At 36.7% G+C, this 22,781-nt stretch overlaps 1 protein-coding gene across 2 annotated transcripts in view; it reads left to right on the plus strand.

Annotated features, from left to right (window-relative positions):
• Window positions 1-22,781, plus strand: part of SHOC2 (SHOC2 leucine rich repeat scaffold protein) — a 72,985-nt gene that overhangs the window by 20,150 nt on the left and 30,054 nt on the right. For both annotated transcript variants that reach the window (XM_063307145.1, XM_063307144.1), the window contains exon 2: window positions 20,451-21,402. In XM_063307145.1, coding sequence (XP_063163215.1) covers window positions 20,700-21,402 — 703 coding nt within the window. In that variant the 5' untranslated portion in view covers window positions 20,451-20,699. The remainder of the gene's footprint in view (window positions 1-20,450; window positions 21,403-22,781) is intronic.

The raw sequence follows: 22,781 nt of genomic DNA on the forward strand, positions 1-22,781 counted from the left end.
AAACACAAGCCATACAGGTCACTTGCTGATCAACAATACAGAAACACACTATAATCTTATGCGCTATGCAGGATGATACATTCTGTTGCTATAAATAGTTACATCCAAAATTCAGACAATGCATGTTGGGATGATTCCTCCAGTCAGGGTCCCCAGACCAGGGGAGGCAACTCTCAACTGACTCTCAAAGATTTGCTTATATACCAGACAATAACTTATAAAAGCATATTCAAAATACAACTCCCAACAGCACATACCCAAAGAACATAGATATGCCTTTATCAGTACATGCTCTGAGTTACAACTCCACTCCCCACTCCCTTCTGTTACACATGATCATGGTGTGACAGTGTTTGCAATTGACATGAAAATAATAGATGTGATTAACCTTGAACATATACAGGGGAAGCAATTCTTTTTTCTGTTGACCAGAATGTACTGGCCAAAAGAAGACACAGTGAGGTCTTACTTACCACCTAGGTAGTAAGTAGGTTGTAAGTAGATTATAAGAAAGAGGAAACCCAGAAACACAAGATAGTATAAAGGTGCAAGTTACAGAGAAGATTAATGAACGATGAAAATATATGTGGAATAAAATACATAATACTTTTAGTTGGACAGAATATAACCTAGTATGTATATTTGGTAAAATACAAATAGAATGAGGAGCCCAAGATTAACATAGAAGTGGAGACTAGAAGGATAGGAGAAAGAATAATGTGGCTCCCAAATGCAGCCAGGATTTACTCAGAATATGAGCCTTCATCAAAAAATGTGGGCATTAATCATAAGACCTGTGTACCTTAACAGTTAGACCTGTGGTCTGCCAGCCACAAGGGTAAAGGAGAACAACTTGCAGATCCCCAAGTAAAAAAAAAAGAATGCTTCAAAAGGAACAGAGAAAACAGACAAGGAACCACAAGGATCTAGAGCAACAGATAGTGATAGCATCAAACAAAAGAAGAACCAAAGCACCTCGCAAAGATAGAAGACTTTAAGCTAAGCTAAGAACAAAATACAGAGCTTCCTCATTGACTTTGCTTGTGGGAAGCCGGCAGGGAAGGTTGCAAATGGTGATCATGTGATCGTAGCTCACTGTGAGGTCGTAATCACGAGCCAGGCACCCGAGCACCCAGATTGCGATCACATGACCATGGGGATGTTGTGACGGCTGCAACTTTGTGGACCATCTGTAAGTCCCCCTCATTCAGTGCCATTGTAATTTTGAACGGTTGATGAACGAGTGGTCATAACTCAAGGACTACTGTAATTTTGGTAAGCTTGATAAAGCTAAGTAGCCGGAAGATTAGTTAATGAAAACAGGGTTTGATAATATTAGCTACTAAGACACTTTTTGCAACAATTAAGGAATATTTTCTAGAGGAGTAGATGTTAGGCTATTATAGTAAAAACACCAAAGTGTTTTGGACATTTTGTTCAGGATCCTCTATCATATGAACATGTTTTGGCTTTTACAACTTTTGGTTGGATCCTGTGCCTCAAGATTGTGATAACAGCTGCTCAGTAGGCATAACAGCTTCTCTTTTAAATAACACAATGCTTAATTTTTCTTTCATTACACATTGATGATAAAACAACCATCCAGTTGCAAATAAGATGTTGGATAGATCCATTTTCTTTGGGGGTGCCATTCAGCCTAGAAAGGCTTCAGAATACTTGTTTTCTTAGCAGTGATAAAATACCATGTTAATGTGTGATGCAGAAAGTCTATTGAAACTATGTGTCTTTTGTTCCAGTAAGGTATTTTGTGAACTACTGTTAATTAATGATAATTATGCTAATTAGACTGTCAAGATATTCCATTTTAAAAATAATTTTACTGCAATTTTTAAAAAAGTACAGAAAGAACAGTATACTAAAACAAATAAAAAACAGTGATATACATACATCTAACCAGTTATGAAGTTGTGATTCCAAAACAGACAAAATAAAATAGATAGAAAACTTCTCAAAAATTAACATACTAAATTGATATAAATCAACTAAATGTTACATATTCATTTAATAATATATCAAATTGAAATACAAGTTGTCTATTCTTGTAAAATGTTACGAAATTTTTTTGTCAAACGTGCTATTTTTTGATTAGAAAAATAACCTTTTCAAAAATGAATTGAGTTACATATTTCTTGAATCTAATCTTTTATATCCAGTACTATATATACTCACAAATGAGTTGAGAATTTAAAGTGCCAAAATACACCCCCAAAAATTGGGTTTGGCTTATCTGTGGATGGGCTTATTCGCAAGTACATACAGTAATACTAGATTTTTATTCTGTCTTTTTTATATATAACTCAAGGCAGCAAACACCTAATTCTCTTGCTTCCTAATTTCCCCACGACAACAATCCTGTGAGGTGGGTTAGGCTGGCCTAAAGTCACCCAGCCAGCTGTCATGCCTAAGGCAGGCCTAGCACTCACAGTGTCCTGCTTTCTAGGCCAGCACCTTAACCACTGCACCAAACTGGTGCTCTCTTCCCACCCCCCAATATATCCCATATATACGTGTGTATAACCCCATCCACGGATAAGCTGACCTTCAAATTTTTTATCAAAATACCATGAAAAATGGTTAATCCATGGATTATCCATGGGTAAGCCAATTGTGAAAATCAAAACATATAAAAATTTTGAGGATCAGCTTATCTGGGGGTAGTGTGTTTTTCACAATATTTTGGTTAAAAATTTGAGGGTCACCTTTCCGCAGATGGGCTTATATGCAAATGTATGCAGTAATAATACTTTTCCAGTCTCTTTTGCCTCTTCTCCACATCTAGTATAACCAATATTTTTCAAAAATGCCTTAACTTACCCATATATCTATTAATCAAATCAAATCTTTATTACAGTCATAGACCAGCATAAACATTTACTGTACAAAAGTATATTACAATATTATTCTAAAAATAAACAAACACTGGACATGACCAGTCATGCTAGTTGTCATCTATAAAGCCCTTCATGGCACAGGGGTGGGTTATCAGTGGCATTGTCTCTTTCTGATTGTTTCTGTCCCCCCCCCCCGCCCCCAGGTTCAACAAAGGCGGTATGCTCTGGATCCCATCTGTTAGGGAATATCATCTGGCAGGACCTAGGAACCATGCCTTTTATCTTGCAGTGCCTGCCTTCTGGAAAATCATACCCCTGAGATTTGGCTGGCCCCAACTCTGCTGGCATTTAGGAAAGCCTTAAAAACATGGCACTTTTCCCATGTATGGGGCTGGGAGGTGAGTGGGCCTGTGAGTTGAATGCTACTGTAGTGACTGTTGTAGTCCTCAGCTGCCATTATGTGTGCATTTATTGTTATTGATTATTTTTATTGCATTTTAACTTTGTTAGCTGCTGACAGTTGCTGTTATGAGATGGGCAGCCATAAAAATTACCTGAAATAGATGGATAGATAAATAGTATTATACCATAATAATGTATAGTTAGGTTCAGCTGTAGATGCATAATTATTTGAATTTGCAGTATTGCAGATAAGTTATATGCTAACAATTAAAATTTAAAAACCATCAATGGATAAATAAGAATATTTAGAAATATGCCATTTGGCTGTTAAATAAAGTATTACTAAGATGTAACTTTTGATACGTTACAGTACTTTTAATTATTTAAAGTATCTATGTACTACAAAAACTCTCAGTGTTTGTCTATTTGTAACCTTCAATTGGGCAAAACGGTGCATCATAGGGCAGCAATTTTTGAATCAGTGTACCTCAAATGGGCTAACGTAAAGAATGTGTCCAAAATCTGGGACCCATTACTCCCATGGGATTGAAATTTGGTAAAGTTGTAGCTGCTTCAGCACCACTGTGCCTTCCGGCCATACTTCGCAGAAACCTGTAGGTTGCGTGGCACAAGAGAAGATGGGAGGGATGTATCTCTACCCTCTTTCCTGCCTCCCTCTGGCTCCTGTGCCCAATCAGCTGGTGGCAAGGGCCAACAGGCAAATGCAATTGGCTGCTTTGGAACCAAGAATGAAATTTGAAATCTTTTAACTGTGGTGGGCAGCAAAGGAAGGATGAGGGAGTGACTTGGATGCCTGCTAGTGAGGTCAGGCTGGCTGGGTGGCACCAGCATTTGATGGGTGAGCCCTCTTCCTCCCTGGAGGAAGGGGGCCCTTGAGGACACACTGGGATGGGAAGTGGGGGTGCAGTTTTCCTCGCAATCTGTGGCTCCCTTTGTTCCCCCGTCTCCCCAGCAAAGTGGCAGGCAGTTCCATGCATCAGCCAAGGAGGAGCAGTGATTTCCGACACTCCATGCCAGCAAAATCAGTGTGGAAGCCAGGAGGAAGTTGGAAGTTGCTTCCACTCCCACTGATTTTTTGCCTGTCCATGGTCATTCTGTTTCTCTCTTTAGGTAAGGAAATATCTCTGAAAGAATGACTCACTGGGTCACAGGTTGTCTAGTATCCATTATGTAGCTGCAGTTTTTACTCTGTATAGCAGTACATACAGTTTTCAATATATAGCTACAGATAGTCCTTGTTTAGTGACTGACTCATTTAGCTACCTCTTGTAGTTACAACAGTGATGAGAAAGTAACTTTGCAACCAGGTCCTTGCATATACAGCCTTCACAGGTCTGTAAAGTAAAGTAAAGCTAAAGCAAAATTGTAAAATTGTGATGTTTCACTTAGTGACTGCTTTACTTAACAGCCAAGTTACCAGTCCCAATTGTAGTTGTTAAATGAGGACTCCCTGTATATACTGAAAACTATAGAGCAACTGAAACTAATTTAGAAAAGGCAGTATCTTCTTTGGGAAACTGAATTGGGGAAATATCTTTTAAGTGGGCATCTAATATTGATTTGCCATTTAGTTTCCCACCCCAATATTCTGTCATATGTAAATGTATGCAGTTTTAATTATATTATTTCTTCAGATGAAAGCCATAATTATATATTTAATTTTTATTGGGTTCTCTCCAGTAGTATCATTGTATTTGTTCAAAGTTGTTATCCTTCTAGAATTTCTGTGCCTGACTAAGCAAGTATAAAATCCAGTATTTTGGTGCTACTTATGCAGGCTGTTGTAGAAAGAAGCATTGCATAACTCTTTATGACTTCATCACACTAGGTGGTAATTGTGTTAGCTGCAGTTTATCTATCTATCTATCTATCTATCTATCTATCTATCTATCTATCTAATTTATCCCCGCCCATCTCCTCCTGTCGGAGGCAGTTCTTGCGTGAATACTAGTGGAACATGCAGCTCTTAAAGATAGCACTCCAACTCTTTTTTTTCCTCTTAATGTTATTTTTGGGTAAAAATCATTGTTATATAGATACAAACATGAAATAATGCTCTGTATAGAAAAGATTATAGCGCGGTCTTCCCACAGTGGAAGAAAATAATATTGCAACCCAGTTCACACTGTATAAAAGTATCAGGATTTTCCATATTAGATATCTATAATAAATATTGATAATAATTCTTTAAACTTGATAGATAATTCTGTCATTTTTTTCCCCCATTACACTGGATTCATTCTTTCGATGTAATAATGTTCTGGGACCTTTTTAGTTGAAATGTCTCTCAAAATACTTGTGTTCCTGGCATGTGGATGGTACAGAATTTTCTTTGCTGCATCAGTCAAAATCTGAAATTAGTACTAATGAATAAAACAATATGAATAATATAAGCTTATTTTATGAAGATATTTCATAATTGAGCACTCCAGATGTCTGCCCTTCACATAAGACTAGAATGATAGAACATGCAGACTAGTTTTACAGCAGGTACATTCAATTGTTTAGAAAGTTTATGTCGATTTTATTTCTTTAGATAGCAGGAGTTTAGGATAGTAATTTTTCTTTAGAGAATTTTGTTTTTGATTCTTCTGGCAAGTTTCCATTCTGTTTTGACTTACTAATTAGTGTGCTAAATATACTTTCATAACAGATTTCTGTTGTTGAGATCTTTCATTATAAGTTGTTGGGATGGTATTTTTTTTAAAATTGAAAGTTGATTTCTTATAATTTTGTCCTACATCCATTGTTGTTTGAGCAAATGTCCATCTGAGCAATGGATCTTCCATTCTTTTTCATCCAGTCCTGCTTTATGCTCTGTTTTGGAGGACACAGGTGGGAGAGGGAGAATCCATTCTGCTGGTGGATATCGTTCTATCAGCAGAATGAGACCATTGAATATATCCCATTAGTATGTCTGTTAAAAATATTTAGAACTAATATTAATCAGAGTCTTGCTGATATTTGATTAAATTTAGGCCAAAATATTTTTATATCTTAATATTGGCAGAATTGCTAGACTTCTTTTTTTATTATTCTCAATAAATATTTTGTCTTTTTTTGCAACTTAATAAAACCTACATAAAATAATGGAACAAAATAAACAACTTGGAAAGAATAACCATTTTTTCAGTGGCTATCTTGCCAAAGCAGAATTGTTCTCAGATTTTCCTGATTCTCTTTTAGGGTTTTGGTAGTGATCTGCAAAATGTTCTATGCGTGAACTGTACTGCGTGCAGGTAGTGTGTGCTATGCTGGGTCATCAGAAACAGCTGAAAAGAGGGCAGGAAGGGAAGGCATTGGGGAGATTGAGATGAGTGGGTCAGTGGAAAATCACTAGTGGCTGAATTGGAGGTAAGGCAGGCTGGCATTGGGGAGATGGGAGAGGGTAGGCTGGAGGAATATGCCACCCAGGGTCATTGGCAGTAGCTGAGTGGCACGAAGAGGGAATATAAAGTATTGGGAAGATGGGCAGGCAGCTGCCAGGATATGCTGCACTAGGAACTGCTGGGTGGAGAAGGAAGGATAGAGAGCAACACACGTGATTCCTGCTCTGTTTACTGCATCTGGGTTTTGTTTCTTCCTCAACCCAGAGCAGCCAAACCATTCCAAATTTCAATTCTACCAAATGGCTGGACCACAGTGGTTCAGGAGAACCCATGGAATATGACTGTTTTGTTCCAGGTTTGAAACAAAACTATTTTCTTGGTTTGTGCATATCCTAGTTTTTGGTTATTCTCCCATGTTTATACAAATAAAACTTTATGTTCAATTTTTTTCCTGGCTCCCCCGTGTCCAATATTACTGTTTTCATTTAATTCAATTAACATAATTTTGGAAGTCTCAGTCACATGTAAAAAAAATAATCCTGCCTTATTTTCTGATACATTCAACATTTGCATTCTCCTGATATATTTTATGTGTTCATACCTCTACTCTAAACAGGTTTCCGTAATACATTGCTGCAGAAAAGCTATGTTCTGTTATAAATAAGAATTGCCTTATTTCATTGGGAATTACCATCTTTATATCACTATTTTGTTTAGGTTCAATTTTTAATATGTTTGTGTTCTTTATATTCAGTGCTATTCCACCAGTATTTAACTTCTAACTTTTGTATTTAAGAGAACTATCATGAAAACTAGATTTTAAACAAACAGTAAACTGGTAATGATCATGATGATAAAAGGACACAATGTACAAACTTTCAATAATGCTATGTCTGAAAATTGAGAGAACTGTATTAAACCACTGTTACCACAGCAAAGGTTATTGCTTGATTTCCATAACCCAGCCACATGAATGCTGCTATATGCTCCTGGATACTGTATTCATTTGTTTATTCTGCAAAGGATCTACTGCTGTGTTTGAAAAGAAAAGAATGTCTGTTATGCATAATATATAAACAATTCAGAATGATCCTTACCAGGATATGAAATGGCAGGGTTGAACAGTATTAATGTTTTTTCTAACTGAATCCTACCCTTACTTTGCTAAGATTGTGTGAGAGTAGGTCAATCCATTTTATCCCCCCACTGACCCTTTGAAGTAAGCAACATTAGGAGGATGACCATGGTCATCCAGTGACTTTCTTGGCTGAATAGAGATATGAACTTTGGTATTTCCAACCATTACTCACACAATTTCCTCATTGCATGTATCTTCTAATGATGACATGTGGGGCACAGAAGGTTGGTTTGCAAGATAGTCTTTAGGTTAAAAATCTTAGTTTGCATGGAATACAGAGAACATGCTTGGGGCAAAACTAGACTTTTGTTGTGCTTGTGACATACTGGCCAAAATGTGCCAAATTGACTGAATGACCAAATTGTAAACCGTCCAGAGTCACTCTTTGAGTGAGATGGGCAGGGACGAAATTTGAAATATGTATACATACACATATACATATGTTGATGATATGTGTCTGTCTCTCTATCAGACTTCATAAAATTCTGGTAATCTTCATTTCTAAGCATCCAAAAGGGCTGAATGCCTTTTCACAAAAGTATATGAAGGTGCTGTTTGTGCTATTCTGTTTGTAATCTTTCTCCCTGTGTAGGCCTGTATATATGCATTAAGAGTGTTCTTAAACTAAAAATAAAGAATGAAACTAACCTCTTTTAATGTGAAATTGCCTGAATTTGAAATAATGTTTTAAATAGATCGTTATCTCCCAGGGAACCCCTAGTGACCTCTCATGGAGGCGTAGGGTTCCACAGAACCTGGTTGAGAAACCCTGATCTAGATTGTGCAGAGCAAAAAGAAGGAATTTAAAGTTGGACTATTTGATCAGGGATAAACTATTTGTTTGATATTTCTGGTAACTCCTAATGGACTTCTTGCTGAACTAGGATTGAAAATGATATAGATAAAAGGCTATGGGGACAAGAGTTTTTTTTTTTATTTGTAACTTTAAAAGAGGATGAGAAGTTAATATTAGTTTATGCTCAGTGTGATGAACTTTGGAAGCCACTTCTTTATTATTGTCTTTGTTGCCGTCTTCTTTTTCCTCCTCTTTTTCTTTTCTTTTCTTTTTTCTACACCTTCTGAACGTTTATTTTTCTTTTTTTCTTCTAGTTTAGTTTGCATTAGTTTTTACTATGTTTATTAAAAACTTCAATAAAATTATTTAACAAAAAATAAAAAAAACCTGTGGTATACATTTGAGCAAGTCATTCCAAGGGCTGAAATGCTTTTCAGACAAGATATGAATCTTAATCTCTTTTTTGTACTTAGTGGAAATTATGTTGACATAGTGGAAAGGTTGCTTTTGAAGTATGCTTGGATATTTTTCAATGAAGATACATAAATTATAGATTAAATGTCTTAAGTACAGAGAATGAAAATATGATAATGATCAAATACACCTACTTATGAGTTTGTACAAAGACACGAATCTGTTTAATTGCAAATATGTATGAGTTTTTGCTGTTAAGTAAGTGATTGCAATCTTGTTTAATTTTGTTTAGTCTCTAAATAGTATTAAGATCCTGGAAGTGTACTGTCTTCCTCCTGTGAATTTGGTTCCTCTTTTCAATTAAGGTGGGGTAAGGATGATATAGTAGAGTGAGGGAGTTAGGGAAGGTAGGATTCATTTGACTTAATGGGTTTTAGTTCTGTAATCATGAGTTGAGTTCTGTAGACCATTTCTATATACAGGAGTTAGTCTTGGGAGTCTGAACAAGGATCTAGGAGTCATGACATTATACCTGTTAAAAGCCAAATCATTCCCTAATAAAAGAATCTCATTTTTTATCTTACAATAAATTAAGATGCTGACCTGATATGGAAACCTGGCATGACATGGTGGGAGCAGTTTGGATCCACATTGTCAACTAGTTATTAGTTACATGAGGCACATCATAATCTTGATCTGATTTCTTTCCTGTGTATAGGGATCCCACTGGATTGACCACTTCCTGTTGAGTTCTGGACTGTTGTATAGGGTGAGGGTCAAATTAGGAAACTGGTAGATCCTGGTGGATTCTAGGCTGTTCTGTATGGAATACTTTCTTCTCTTAAGCTTGTAATTAATTTTTATTTTGTTCAGAGTTGAAGATAAACTCACCCAATAAAGATTTTTCAAACTTGTTCTGAAAATTTCTAATAGCTTCAAAATAGTTAATGGGCAATTTCCAAAGGTGCTTAGAAAAATTTTTTGGAGAAGAGATCCTGAAAGTTTCAATCTTGTTTTTCATGTTACTTATTATTTATACGAAGCTACTTTTTTATAGGCTCTAAGCTTGTTGTCATTAGTATGCTAGTGATTGCAATTCTTCTTCTCCTTTCTTATCTGTTCCGGCATGGAAGTCACCACTCTATAAAGCCTTCAGTGTCATAGGCCCAAGCTACTTATCGGATTGCCTGCTCCTATGCAATGCATTCTGTATTCTCAGATAATGAATGGGATACTTTTTGCATATCCTGCCAAATGACATTATTTGTGTTTAAATAGTGTTAATTGTCAGGGCTTTTGGAAATTTTGATAGAACTATATAACATTTGTACATTTTTGCAGCTTGTACTGGTAGGAGTGCATGCAGAGTCGGCAACAGTCTGAGCTTCTGCCCAAATGCCTCTCCCATAGGCCTGCATTTGGAGAATTAGTCAGTATTTATAAATTGTCAGTATTTATTTCCTTCACGAGGTCTGAATTTATTTATTTATAAGTCACATTTATAGCCCACCAAACTCAAAGTGACTGAGCAGTGAACAATTTAAAAAAATTGAATCCAGTATTTTTTTAAAAAAGTGATAACTGAATCTGGTCCATTTTCGAATGTGATCTTTCTTTTGCTGTCTCTTTCCCTGTTCCCCTCCCCCCACAAAGAAGTTGGGTCCCATTCTGCTCAGTTTTCAGAGAGTGGTAATGATGAGAGGAAGTTTGTGAACCCTTTGTATCTCTCTCACCAGTATATCATGCTGATGGACAGATGGATGACAGAATTCCAGCCCCTTTACATAATTAATTTCCAACATGCTGTTGAGTTGGAAAGAATAAAAATAGGGAGAACTAAGCGTGCTTGAGGAAAACTGACTCTGTGCCATTGAGCAATTGTATTCACTGAGTGCTCATTAATAGGCCAAATTGCTGAGAAGTCTCAGTGCTATAGTATTCTGTCTTAAGCCTGTACTGTTCAACATTGTTATACATGATTTGGATTGCATTTTAGAAAGAAATATTCAGAAGACACGAAGCTGGATGGAATCAACATGTATGCATTCATGCAGAGGAACACATACAAGGAGAAATATGCAAATATGCATAATAAAGAATAAAGGAATCTGACTTGGTGGCAGCAAATAAGAAAAAGATCTGGGAATCTTAAAAGAAATGGCAGGAAACTAATTTTCAGCTAAACATTGGGAAATATTTCCTTAGGGTAAGAGCAGTTTGAACAAGTGAAAGGACTGCCTTAGGAGATGACACGCAATCAATGCCTGGATGGACGCCTGTCAGCGACGCTGTATTTATTACACCCTTCCTTGCTTAGCCATTATTAATAATAGAGTAAGGTTATATGATTTCCTAGGTCCCTTCAAAGTTCTTTTGGCTGCACAATGATATTCAAATTAAACACAGTATTTATATTAAAGAAAGACTAAAGGGTTTTTTTTTTCAATTACCCTACCTTTAAAATATGAGGAGAATCTTAGATTCACTGAGATACAGTAATAGAGACAAATAAATTTTGTTCTGTTTAATCATTTTGGTTAGAGTTGGGAAGAAGAAAAATTGTTTCAAATGCAGGTTTGTATTCATTTCAGGTAAATACCGTTGGTATTTCAGGTTATTAAGGAGTAAGGTTACTATGGTAACAAATCACTCTCTGGCAGGATGAACAGGTCAAACTTAAGTATCCTCAGTTTTGGGGGTGAAAAGGCATGACCATAATAAGGTAAAGCTCCTGATTTGCCTAGGGGCAGCTTGCCTGGGCTTGTTACTAGTTTCAGTTTCCTTTTTGTAGCCTCTCCCTTCATTCCTACTATGAGCTTGTAAATACGTTTTTTGTGCTTTCTGTAAATACATTTTTATAGAAATGCCTGGTGTGTGATTTTTCTGATCTCTTGCGCCTAACGCTTTCCAGCAATCTGTGACAAATACACTACTGTATGCTATTTTATTTCAGAATGATGCACCTGAATTTAGGAATCATTGTAAATTGTTCACAGCATCCAGTCTGTTCTTTGGAAAAAAAACCCTTTTTGTTCTGTATTCTTACTCAGTTCCCCCTGAAATTGATGTGCAGGTCTATATTCTTTGGTCCTGTAATTTACGGAATTTAAACTGTCTGGTCATTTTGTTCTTCTTAAGACCTGTGTCTCTTTTGAAGTCTGCTTAGTTGGTTTCTGCACATGTCAGACATCGTTTTGCAAATGCCAGATAGAAAATAGCAAGTAAAATAGGGAAGATTCTACTTCAAAAGGAACATACTGTAGCAGATTGGCAATTTTAAATTTGGCATTATTCAGTTTTTAACTTTAAAAAAATATCATTTAGCATAACTCCCTGTTTGCTGTACCAGCACTGCCCCCTCTCATCCATCTTCATTTTTTGGTTAGATATGTTCAAAGCAATTCATACTGCAGTTCTTTATATATCTACTGTTAATTTCTGTCAGAGCTACTTCCAGGAAAGCAAATATAAGATTGCAGCTGAATTTGAATGATCTTCATCCTCATCACCATCATATAGTAAATAAAGTTGATTACAAAGCTTTACATAATAAAAAGCCTGCAAATACATGCTTGCTTCAACTATATTCAAAATCTATTGTATACAGTATGTTCATAAGGAAACAACTATTTCTTTATGAATGAATGGCTAAGCATCCCTCTTATTTACAATAACTCCCATAACATTGGAATTCTCCTCATAGTCTTTGTATCCTACATAGCAAAATTATGCAGTCAGGAATTCAAATATTGCACTTTTGTATGTTTCAGTCTTATTTTTTTTTTTTTAAATGAAATTTATATTCTAAATTACAGTAATTGGCAGAGTGCATGTCTTTTTACAGCTAATTTTATGTATCTTTTAAATGCCTGTCACTGATTGAATATATTTTCATTTTAAAGGATTTTAACTGTGTTTATTATTTTATATAATAGTTTTAATTTTATATCAGCATCTTTTCAGACCACTTTATATATTGTTCTGTGTTTTTCAAATACATTTCTCAAAATTGATGATAGTACCAGAAATTATGTGGACACTTATACATTAGTATTGCCTGTAACAATACTGGAAAATTATCTGTTACATCACACCAGAATGATAATGTTGTCCAGGTCTGTTCTCTGACTGGGCCATTTTGACCATTGACCAACCAAGGCTGGCTGTCCTGTGTTTTTAAGCTTAATGGTCCTTTAATGTTCTTTAATTCTGCATTGTGTCCAGCATAACTGTCCCTACACAATGTGTATGTGTCATACATGAAGCAATAGCTCCATGCAGGTCACGGGTTGCATATTGGTGTTGCAGAATAAAGATGCACATTTTCACATGATGCTTAGCGGTTGCTCCTTGGCTCTCGTTTCCCTGTCCATTCCTTGTTGCTGATGCATATCAACATTTTAAGACTTCTATTTATTCACCATAACTGGTTGCTGAGTAAAATGGACATTGAGAAAGAATATAGATTTTATACTTTGTGATTTTTTTTGCTTTTTTGCTTTTTTTGCTTTTCTCATATCCACAAAGAAAATATTAGCTATGTATGTATGTATGATTCATTTCATTTTCAGTGGCATGATCATGCTGCCAGAAATGCAGACTGGGAATAAAAATAATTGTCCCTACAATTTAGTTAAAACTTCACTTTATTTTTTCCCCAAAAGGATAGTTATGTTGGTCTGTTGTAGCAAAAATGAAAGAACTTGTGTTACTTTAAAAACTAACACTTTATTACAGATTATGGTCCAAAATATATGTCCAAAATATATGTAATAGTAGGAAAATTCTAGGGACGAGGTGGCGCTGCGGGTTAAACCGCTGAGCTGCTGAGCTTGCCGATCAGAAGGTTGGCGGTTCAAATCTGCGTGATGAGGTGAACTCCCATTGCTAGTCCCAGCTCCTGCCAACCTAGCAGTTCGAAAACATGCAAATGTGAGTAGATTAATAGGTACCGCTTCGGCGGGCAGGTAACAGCGTTCCGTTTAGTCATGCCGGCCACATGACCACGGAAGTGTCTACGGACAAACGCCGTCTCTTCGGCTTTGAAACGGAGATGAGCACCGCCCCCTAGAGTCAGACACGACTGGACTTAATATCAAGGGAAACTTTTACCGTTACCTAGGAAAATTCTACATGATTTTTACTAATTTATTTTTCTTCCATGAAATCCTATATGAGCTCTATTCTTTTTAAAAATAGTACTTTTTGCATAGACATGAAGGGGCACAACTGTTTATGATGTATCAGTCTAGGTATCTTGCTTTTTGGAAATAGAGGGATACCATCTTTTTTTTTCAGATTTCAGCTGAAGGCTCTTCCTTGTTTCATCTTGAAATAAAATCGATCTCTTTTTGGATTCTTTAGCAGTTATGGATAGAATATGTAGGGTGATGAAAAGTATGAAATTTTACATTGCTGAAAGGGCAGATCTGACATGCATTAAAAGTGTTTTTTAACTGAAGCAGACAAATGGTAGCCAGTCAGCTAGAAAAACAGTTAATGTGATTGATGCACAGTCCTATGCATGTCCATGGATCTCAGATAGAAATCTGAATTTGCTGAGCCTTACTCTCAGGAAGGTACTGACTTCTGTGATTCTGTGGAATTATGGAGACAGAAGCATTCCATTTCCTTTTTTGGCTTCCATGAAAATGGATTATTATTGGTTTGTTGCACTAGACTAAATGGCTACTGCTCTAGAAATGGTACTTCATCAACTTCTAATGAGTCATGGCTTACTGAAACATGCTTCATGTTATATATCAGTTTGTAAACATCTCACAATAACTGCAAATATTGTTAAAATTGTGTGAAATATCATTGAGTAGACGTGACCAAGCGTGGGTATGCACGTTGTTATTTTGCCTCCCTTATTGCATCAGGAGGTTGTCATACAGCAGGCTTGTTAGAGGTGACTAATTCTGTCCTGGGAAAGAACCAATTGTAAGGGCTTCCACCTGATCTCTGTAACCAGTTAGTACAACATTTTGCTGGTAAAGTTGCTCATGTGTATTCAAGTCTTTATGCCGTATGGGCAGAGCTGAAAGTGAACACTGGGGCATCATCTAACCATGTTATCTGGGATTCCTTTTGGCTTATAACCTTTGAGAAAGTGGATAGGGTTCTCTTTAGGATGACCTCTGCCATGTGCAGGCTGGCTCCTTGCCCTGCCTGGCTCCTTTGGGCAGCCAGGGAGATAATTCCTTGGATCTGGTAGATGGTGAAGGGACACTAACAGCAGCCTTAAAGAAGGCTGTGGTTAGTTCCTCATTAATAGGCCCTCCCTGGATCCAGAGGCTTTAGACAACTAGTGCCCAGTCTTCAATTTTCCTTTTCTAGAGAAGGTTGAGAGAAAGGTGAGACACCAACCACAGAACACTTGGAAAAAATGAATTATTTGGATCTTTATCAGTTAGGGTTCAGGTATGGGCATGGGATGAAAATAGCTTTGGTTGCACTAGTGGATAGTCTTTGTCATGACTTAGATGGGAGCAGTGCACCTGTCCTATTTCTTTTAGAACTCTTAGCAGCCTTTAAAACCCTTTCAGACCAACTTGAGATTGAAGGCACTTTCTGCAGTGATTCCGCTCCTTACTCAGTGGAAAGTTCCAGTCAATGGCGGGGGGAGAGGAGAGGTTGGTTTGGATGCTTCTTCCTTGTTGGGTGCCAGAGGAGTCAGTCCTCTCTTCCTTCTGTTTAATATCTACATGAAGCCACTGGGAAAGGTAATCTGGCAGTTCAAGGTTTGGTTTGATCATTATGCTGCTGCTAAATTCTATTCTGGACCAAACTGGTGCTGTTTGCAGTCTTGTCCTGGTGCCTGGAGCCTGTGAGAGTGGATTGGAGAGAAAAGGCTAAAATTGAACCCTAGCAAGAGAGAGTTATTGTTTGTCGATTGGGGTTTCCTGGTGGCTCCAATAGTGCCTCCAAATAGGTAAGCACTATTCCTGAAGCAGCAAGTCCATGACTTGGGGGTCTTCTTGAAACAGTTGGAAGAAGCTGTAGACAGAGGGGCCTTTGTCTTTGCCTCAACTAGTGTGCCAGTTACAATTCCACATGGGATGAGAATACTTTGCTACAGCAACTCATGCCCTCATCATCAGCCACCTAGACTACTGCAACACTCTTCACATGGAGCTGCCTTTAAAGATCACTTGGAAGCCTTAGTTGCAAGTGTTTCATACAACACTTTGCTAACTAAATACTGTTTGCTGGAAAAGATAAGTAGGTGTCCTGGCTAAGCAAAGACCACGCCGAGATGAGGAGAAAGTCTCTAGTGTTTTATTTAACTGCTATTGTAGACAGAAAATCCTACCGAACTGAAGAAGCGTGGGAAAACTCAGAAAGATAAACCCCAAAATTCAAGGCGGGTGTGTTCTGGGTTTCTTTGAATGACCTCTCAAAGTCTCTAAACTACGCATGCGTTTCCCCCCCTGGATAGGGGCCTCCTCCTGCTCACCATCCGTACTCATGACAGTAGGAGTTTATTATGGTGTTCATGTCCTATTTTGTGGGCTTACTGTATGGTCACTGGGAACAGAATATTGTGCTGATCTAGCTTGGCTTTTTTTACATATTTATCCCCCTGGAATAATTGTGTTGCAGAGAAAAATGAAATCAATTTTGCTGTATCCAAATATCTAGAAATGCACGGTAAGGAAGAAGTCTCTTCATGTTTGTGTGAGCCAGTTTTTCATTTTCCTAATCATATTCCTGAATATGTCTCTGTTTTAAAAAAAAAAACCCACATTGGTGCAACTTGGCTTCCAGTCAGCCTTTTCATGTACTCCCTTCTATCAACAAATATGTCACTAGTGCTAGCATTTTTGTAATGTGGGTGTTATCAGATGGGAGATAAGACCATCACTCACAGCAATTTATGGCTTTCAAGATTTAACAGATTATGCAAAATTGTAATGCAGCACAGATTACCATGACAACAGTGATAAAGAACTGAAAATTGTATGTGCTGAGAAACCACATGGGATGGTGTACAAACTGTTTCCAATTGCTAGAAATGAGGTAATGCAGAATAAAAGGATTGCTTTCTAAATACTTCACAGATTATTTCCTAAAGTCTAAAGTGGAAATAAATTTTTTAGGACCCAGATCTAAATACTTTCTTCTGGAACACATTCACTAAAGCCTGCAGACATTAATTGCTTGTATTCAGCTTAAGTTGGGAATTGCAAATTCAAAAACAGAATTTGAAGTGTAGTATCTTGTGAGGTGTGTGTTAATGAGTTTTATATTGCTTATTTAATGACAGATTGTTGAACATGAACATAACTTGTTACATTCTAAGAAACGTACTAGGAAAAATCTTGCATTTTAGGCTAAAAACACTGGTTTTGCTATGGGTGTGTGCTACATTTATGAGGCCTAAATGTTACTGCTGGTTAATACAATTATGTCTTCTAGAAATACTGTTTTGTGTCTTTAGATTTTAAAAATAAAGTCAAATCTCCTTCAAGTTGAATTACATTTCTGATGACTTCATTGCCACATCTGTGTAGCTTTCTTAGGAACAATATATAAGTAGTTTGCAATTGCCCATTTCCAGGATTTTTTTAAAAAAAGAAATCCAATCTAGCTCATAGTCTTAGTATTTCCCAGTTGTCTCTCATCCAAGTATTAATCAGTTCTGATTGATCTGCTTAGTTCTTTGAGGCCAGCCAAGATCATCTGAGTGCTGCCACATGTCTACCCACCAAAAGTTTTTGCTTATAAGGAAATACAGAACAAAAATAGTGAGCATGGGATTGTATGCTTGACAGCGTCCTGTGCCAAGATGAAAAATTGGGTCATATGCAGCATTATAGCACTTAACCTAGGACAGTAACCTATAACCCTGTATGTGTGGTTTAGGATATCCATTGTAGAGTCGGCACTTCCATTTCTATATTCACAGTAGACACTATTTGCACTATTTAACAATTACTGTCATAGTAGAACATATTTAAGAAAACATTGTGGGTTTGCTGAGAAAACTTTTTTATGGGTTTGTAGATATTCTGTAGTTTATTGTGGCTTGAAAATGTGTACACTATCAGTTGTTTAGTCATTCCTACTTATATTGGATACCATCAGAATGTGGCTACTACAATTGGTATTTCTTGTGCCTCAGTGAAGCATTGGGATAAATGCAATGCTATGGCATTTCACAGAAGGTACTTTTCCTGGGGACTAAACATATTAGTCCCAAACTGGGTTTATATGTATAATTCCTTATTCCTTTGGAGTATATTGGATGTTCCTCATATTATAGGAGAGGAATGCTGTGCTAACAGTGTCATTTATCCCAACAAAACATTGAGATGAACACAAGACTGTGATATGTGAAGCAATTCTATGATAGCTCACAAAGGAACCTCTTCTGGAGATGTAGATGATCACATAATTGAGTGCTGGGTCTTCTGTTCACTTCTTGCTGATACTGCTTTAAGTAAGCGAGATTACTTGCTGCATAATGTTGAATACTCGCCAGACCAGATGATAATCTGCTTTTCTATCATCTGTTTTCCATTGCTTGGATGTAGCCCTTACTAAATATTACATCCAATGCTATTTATCTCCTGTCTGTCTGTCTGTCTGTCTGTCTGTCTGTCTGTCTGTCTGTCTGTCTATCTATCTATCAGAACCTTTATCCTTGCTTGTGATTTGAAATATAGAAAAATAATTTTTTATTCTCCTGCCATATTTCTTTGGGATAAATTATTTGCTGAAATTTATATTTGAGTTAAAATACTTTCAACAAGAAACACACCATTTTAAGTTTAATTGCTTTGCTAAGTAGAGTAAACTTTTCATTTTTGTGCAGTATCTAGATTTCCATCAGAAGCTGCATGAATATTTATAGCCCCATAAAATTATATCTAGTACATATTGTATTCCTATTCTGACAAGAACTCATTCATTAGGGTTGTCAGTAAACACTTCAATTTAGTGTTTACTAAAAGAAGTCTGGGTGACTGTGTCATATGCATATCTCATATTTTTCTTTGAAAAATAATTGTGGTCATTTAGTTTTTGGAGAAGCTATCTTGTGAACATTTTTAATTCAATAATCTTAAAGAAAAGTCTAGTGGGATATATTTTGTTCTTATCTTTCTATTTGGTGCTTCTGTATCTCTTCTTTCTGTATTCCCATTCCTTTTTTTTTTAAGGGAAGATACTATAATTATTTCTGATTAAGTAACAGAATGGATGATCATTATGCAATTTAAGACTCTGCGTCCAATTTCTATTTGATTGATGATGATTATATGCCATCAAGTTGTTGTCGACTCTGAGTGACCATATAGATTTTACCCATGATGATCTGTCCCTAACCTGGTCCTTCAACTCTTCCAACAGTGCACTCATTGCTACTGTAACTGAGTCTGTCCACCTTGCTGCTGGTCATCCTCATCCTCTTTCTTTCTCAGCATTACAGCCTTCTCCAGAGAGCTAGGTCTTTGCATAATGTGTCTTAAGTAGAATGATTCGTGCTTGGGTCTAGCAAATCTTTTGTTTTCTGCAAATTAGATAATATCCTCAAGTTCCATTTTATACATACAGTATATTTTCTAAAAGAAGTTGTTACTGAATAGGAAAAAAATGCTCTGCAGGATGAAATAAAAAGTCTTTTTCAGATTCTGTTTTCAGCAGTGGCTATTCACATATCTTGGAAGTATCTCAGTAGCCTTGCAAGGTTCATAGGGCCAGGCACAGGCCTTATCAGTGCAGCCTTTGTTCTATGGAACTTTCTCCACCTGCAAGTATGAAGAGCCCACATACTGCGGCATTTTGAAAAGTAGCCAAAACAGTGTAGTTCCAGCAGACATTTGGCACCTAGGTTAATTTAATTGAAAATGCCTGTGATGTATTAGATTTCTGTTGTTTTTCATTAGTTACATAGGATTTTTAGTATCCTGTTCTTCTTTTAACTTTGTTGCACATTGTCCCAGAGTTTGTTTGGATTGTGGAAGATAAATAAATAATTAATAAATGTATTTCAATACTAGCATCTTTGTGGAGAAAGTGGCAAAAGGTTTTTATGATCCCTTTTAAGTTGGAATTACAATATATTCAGTTCTCTGTGAGTTGTAGTCTGAATACCGGAAATTGAGATTTGAGTGAACATTATAAAATCTCTCATTATCCTTCCAGATTTTCAACTTATTTTTAAAGTGTTTGTTGTATAGCTACATTCCAGAGTATTAGAGCATTCTGTCAAGTGAGAAGAGATCTGTTTAGAGCAGGGGAGCCTCACTGAAATATTTCATCAGGTGATTACTCATTTTAAGATCTTTGAGCAAATCATGCAATTAGAATAGCAATTTTGACTTTTAATTTGGGAAATATAATGTATCTTTTATTCCTTATAAACAGTTAAAGAAAAAGTTGTTATGAACTGTGATTTTACATTTTTTTTTTTTTTGCAAATCAAATCAACATGTGGTCTATTAAGGCATCTATGCATTAATGTCTGCTTTATTCCTCTCATTATGTTACAGAGCTTCTAATGAAGATTTTTTCATACCTAAGCACCGATAGCTGAGTTTTCTGATATTGAAGCTGTCTGGATCCAACATGTAGCAGATAAGCTACTATGTCATCACACTCGTTACTTCTAGCCCACACTTTTGTCTTTTAAATCTCCTTGTATATCAGCAGTGAATGAATCATCTTAAGAATTCCTTTTTGGACTTTGTTGACTAAAATTCAAGTTGGATTTCAAGTGGTATTGATTAAACTGAGGAACAATGAGTAGTGGTCTTGGAAAAGAAAAAGATTGTAAGGAGAAGGATCCCAAAGTGTCTTCAGCAAAAGAAAGGGAGAAAGAGACCAAGGCCTCTGGTGGATTTGGGAAAGAAAGTAAAGATAGAGAGTCTAAAGCCAAAGGGAAGGAAGCCAAAGATGGGAAGAAGGACTCCAGTAGTGCACAGCCAGGTGTGGCTTTTTCAGTAGACAACACAATAAAACGACCTAATCCAGCACCAGGTGCCCGCAAAAAATCCAGTAATGCTGAGGTGATCAAAGAGCTAAACAAATGTCGGGAAGAAAATTCAGTACGTTTGGACTTGGCTAAGAGGTCTATACATCTGCTCCCATCATCTATCAAAGAGTTAACCCAGTTGACGGAACTTTATTTATATGGAAATAAGTTACAGTCACTACCCGCTGAGGTGGGCTGTCTTGTGAATCTGGAAACTTTGGCCCTAAGTGAGAACTCACTCACAAGCCTTCCTGACTCTCTTGGTAACTTGAAACAGCTTCGCATGGTTGATCTACGGCATAACAAATTGAGAGAGATTCCTCCTGTGGTGTATAGGCTGACTTCCCTGACTACACTTTATCTGCGCTTTAATCGTATCACTGCAGTGGAAAAGGATATCAGAAACTTGTCCAATCTCACCATGCTAAGCATACGGGAGAACAAAATCAAACAGCTCCCTGCAGAAGTTGGTAAGAACTTTTTAAAATCCTGTGCTAAATGCTTGTCTCTGTCTACATTGGTATTATTGTGTGTGTGTGCCATTAATCAACAAAGTTTGTAACAATTAAAACTTATTGATATGTATGAACTAGAGTGCAGCTGGAAGCAGTTTGAAGAACAGTAATATCCCATTCTAGTTTTGTATTCTTGGAAGTGCCTTAAGGCTAAACCTTGGCTTGTTCTAATACTTCTTACTTTCAAAAGATGACTTTTTGCTGTCATTTTAAGAATTTTTGGAGATACTTTAGGAAAATTGGCAATCTTCAGAAAGTCATAGGACAGTTGTCTGCTATGATTTTAGAAAAGAAATTTGTACTGAATTACAAGATACCCATTTTTTCAAGTATGATTTTGAAGTTACTTTGGGATTGAATGACATAGTTTAAAACTCCTGGATACTTTCCTAATCTGTCTTATTGTGATATATAAGGTTCCCTTTGAAAATAGTTCTTTTTTTAGCTCAAGTCAGTGATGCTGTGCCCATAAGCACAGGCATGTTCTTACACACCTCTTCTGCTGCCCTGAAATGCACCTACTTTATGATACCAGTGCAACTCTGGTTTCTAGCCATACCATCTTAACTTCATCACAGTATGTTTGGGAGGGGAGTGGAAGGGAAGGGCCACAAGCTGTCAGAGCAGTAGAAGCACCAGAAAAAAGCTGTGCTGGAGGCAGGGTACAGTTTGGGGAAAGACTGCCATGAACTAAGGAAATCTAGGTAGGAGGAGAAGAGAAATATTTGACAGAGGGAGAATAACAGGCTGAGAAAGAAAGAAACCATTCTTTCTTACTGCCCTGCCAATTGTATGTGTTGATCTGAGTTGCAGATATCTTGTCCAAGTCTGGATCATTTTGCTGCTGATATTGGGAAAATAGATCTATCTAATGTCGCTGTAGGAGATGCCATTAAAGATATTTTATTTTTCTCTTCTCTGAATAGTTTAAAATGGGAAGTCCTGACAATAGATAACAATGAAAAATGTGCACTCTTTTAAGAAAAACTGGAGAAAATTTCCCTCTTCCAAGATTTGACATTTTCCATACTTCTGTGTGAAATTTTCTATTCCGTTGAAGCAGCAAAAATGAAGAGTGGGATAGAAAAATGCTAAATGACAGTGAGTCACAGACTAAGCATGAGAAATATGAAAGAACAGATGGGTGTGTGTCTGGCTGAATTCAAGGCATTTTTATAATTTGAAATAGTAATTCAGGTTTAGTTTGGGTGCCTTTTGGTATGGCCAGTTCAGACATATTGTAATAATTTTTTATTAGAGGTGCTTTTCCTGCAATTGTTTTTTTTTAAATTGTGATACTCATTTATTTATTTATATTTATTTATCATATTTTT

Source organism: Candoia aspera, chromosome 6 (assembly GCF_035149785.1).
Source record: "Candoia aspera isolate rCanAsp1 chromosome 6, rCanAsp1.hap2, whole genome shotgun sequence".
Classification (NCBI taxonomy): Eukaryota; Metazoa; Chordata; class Lepidosauria; order Squamata; family Boidae; genus Candoia; species Candoia aspera.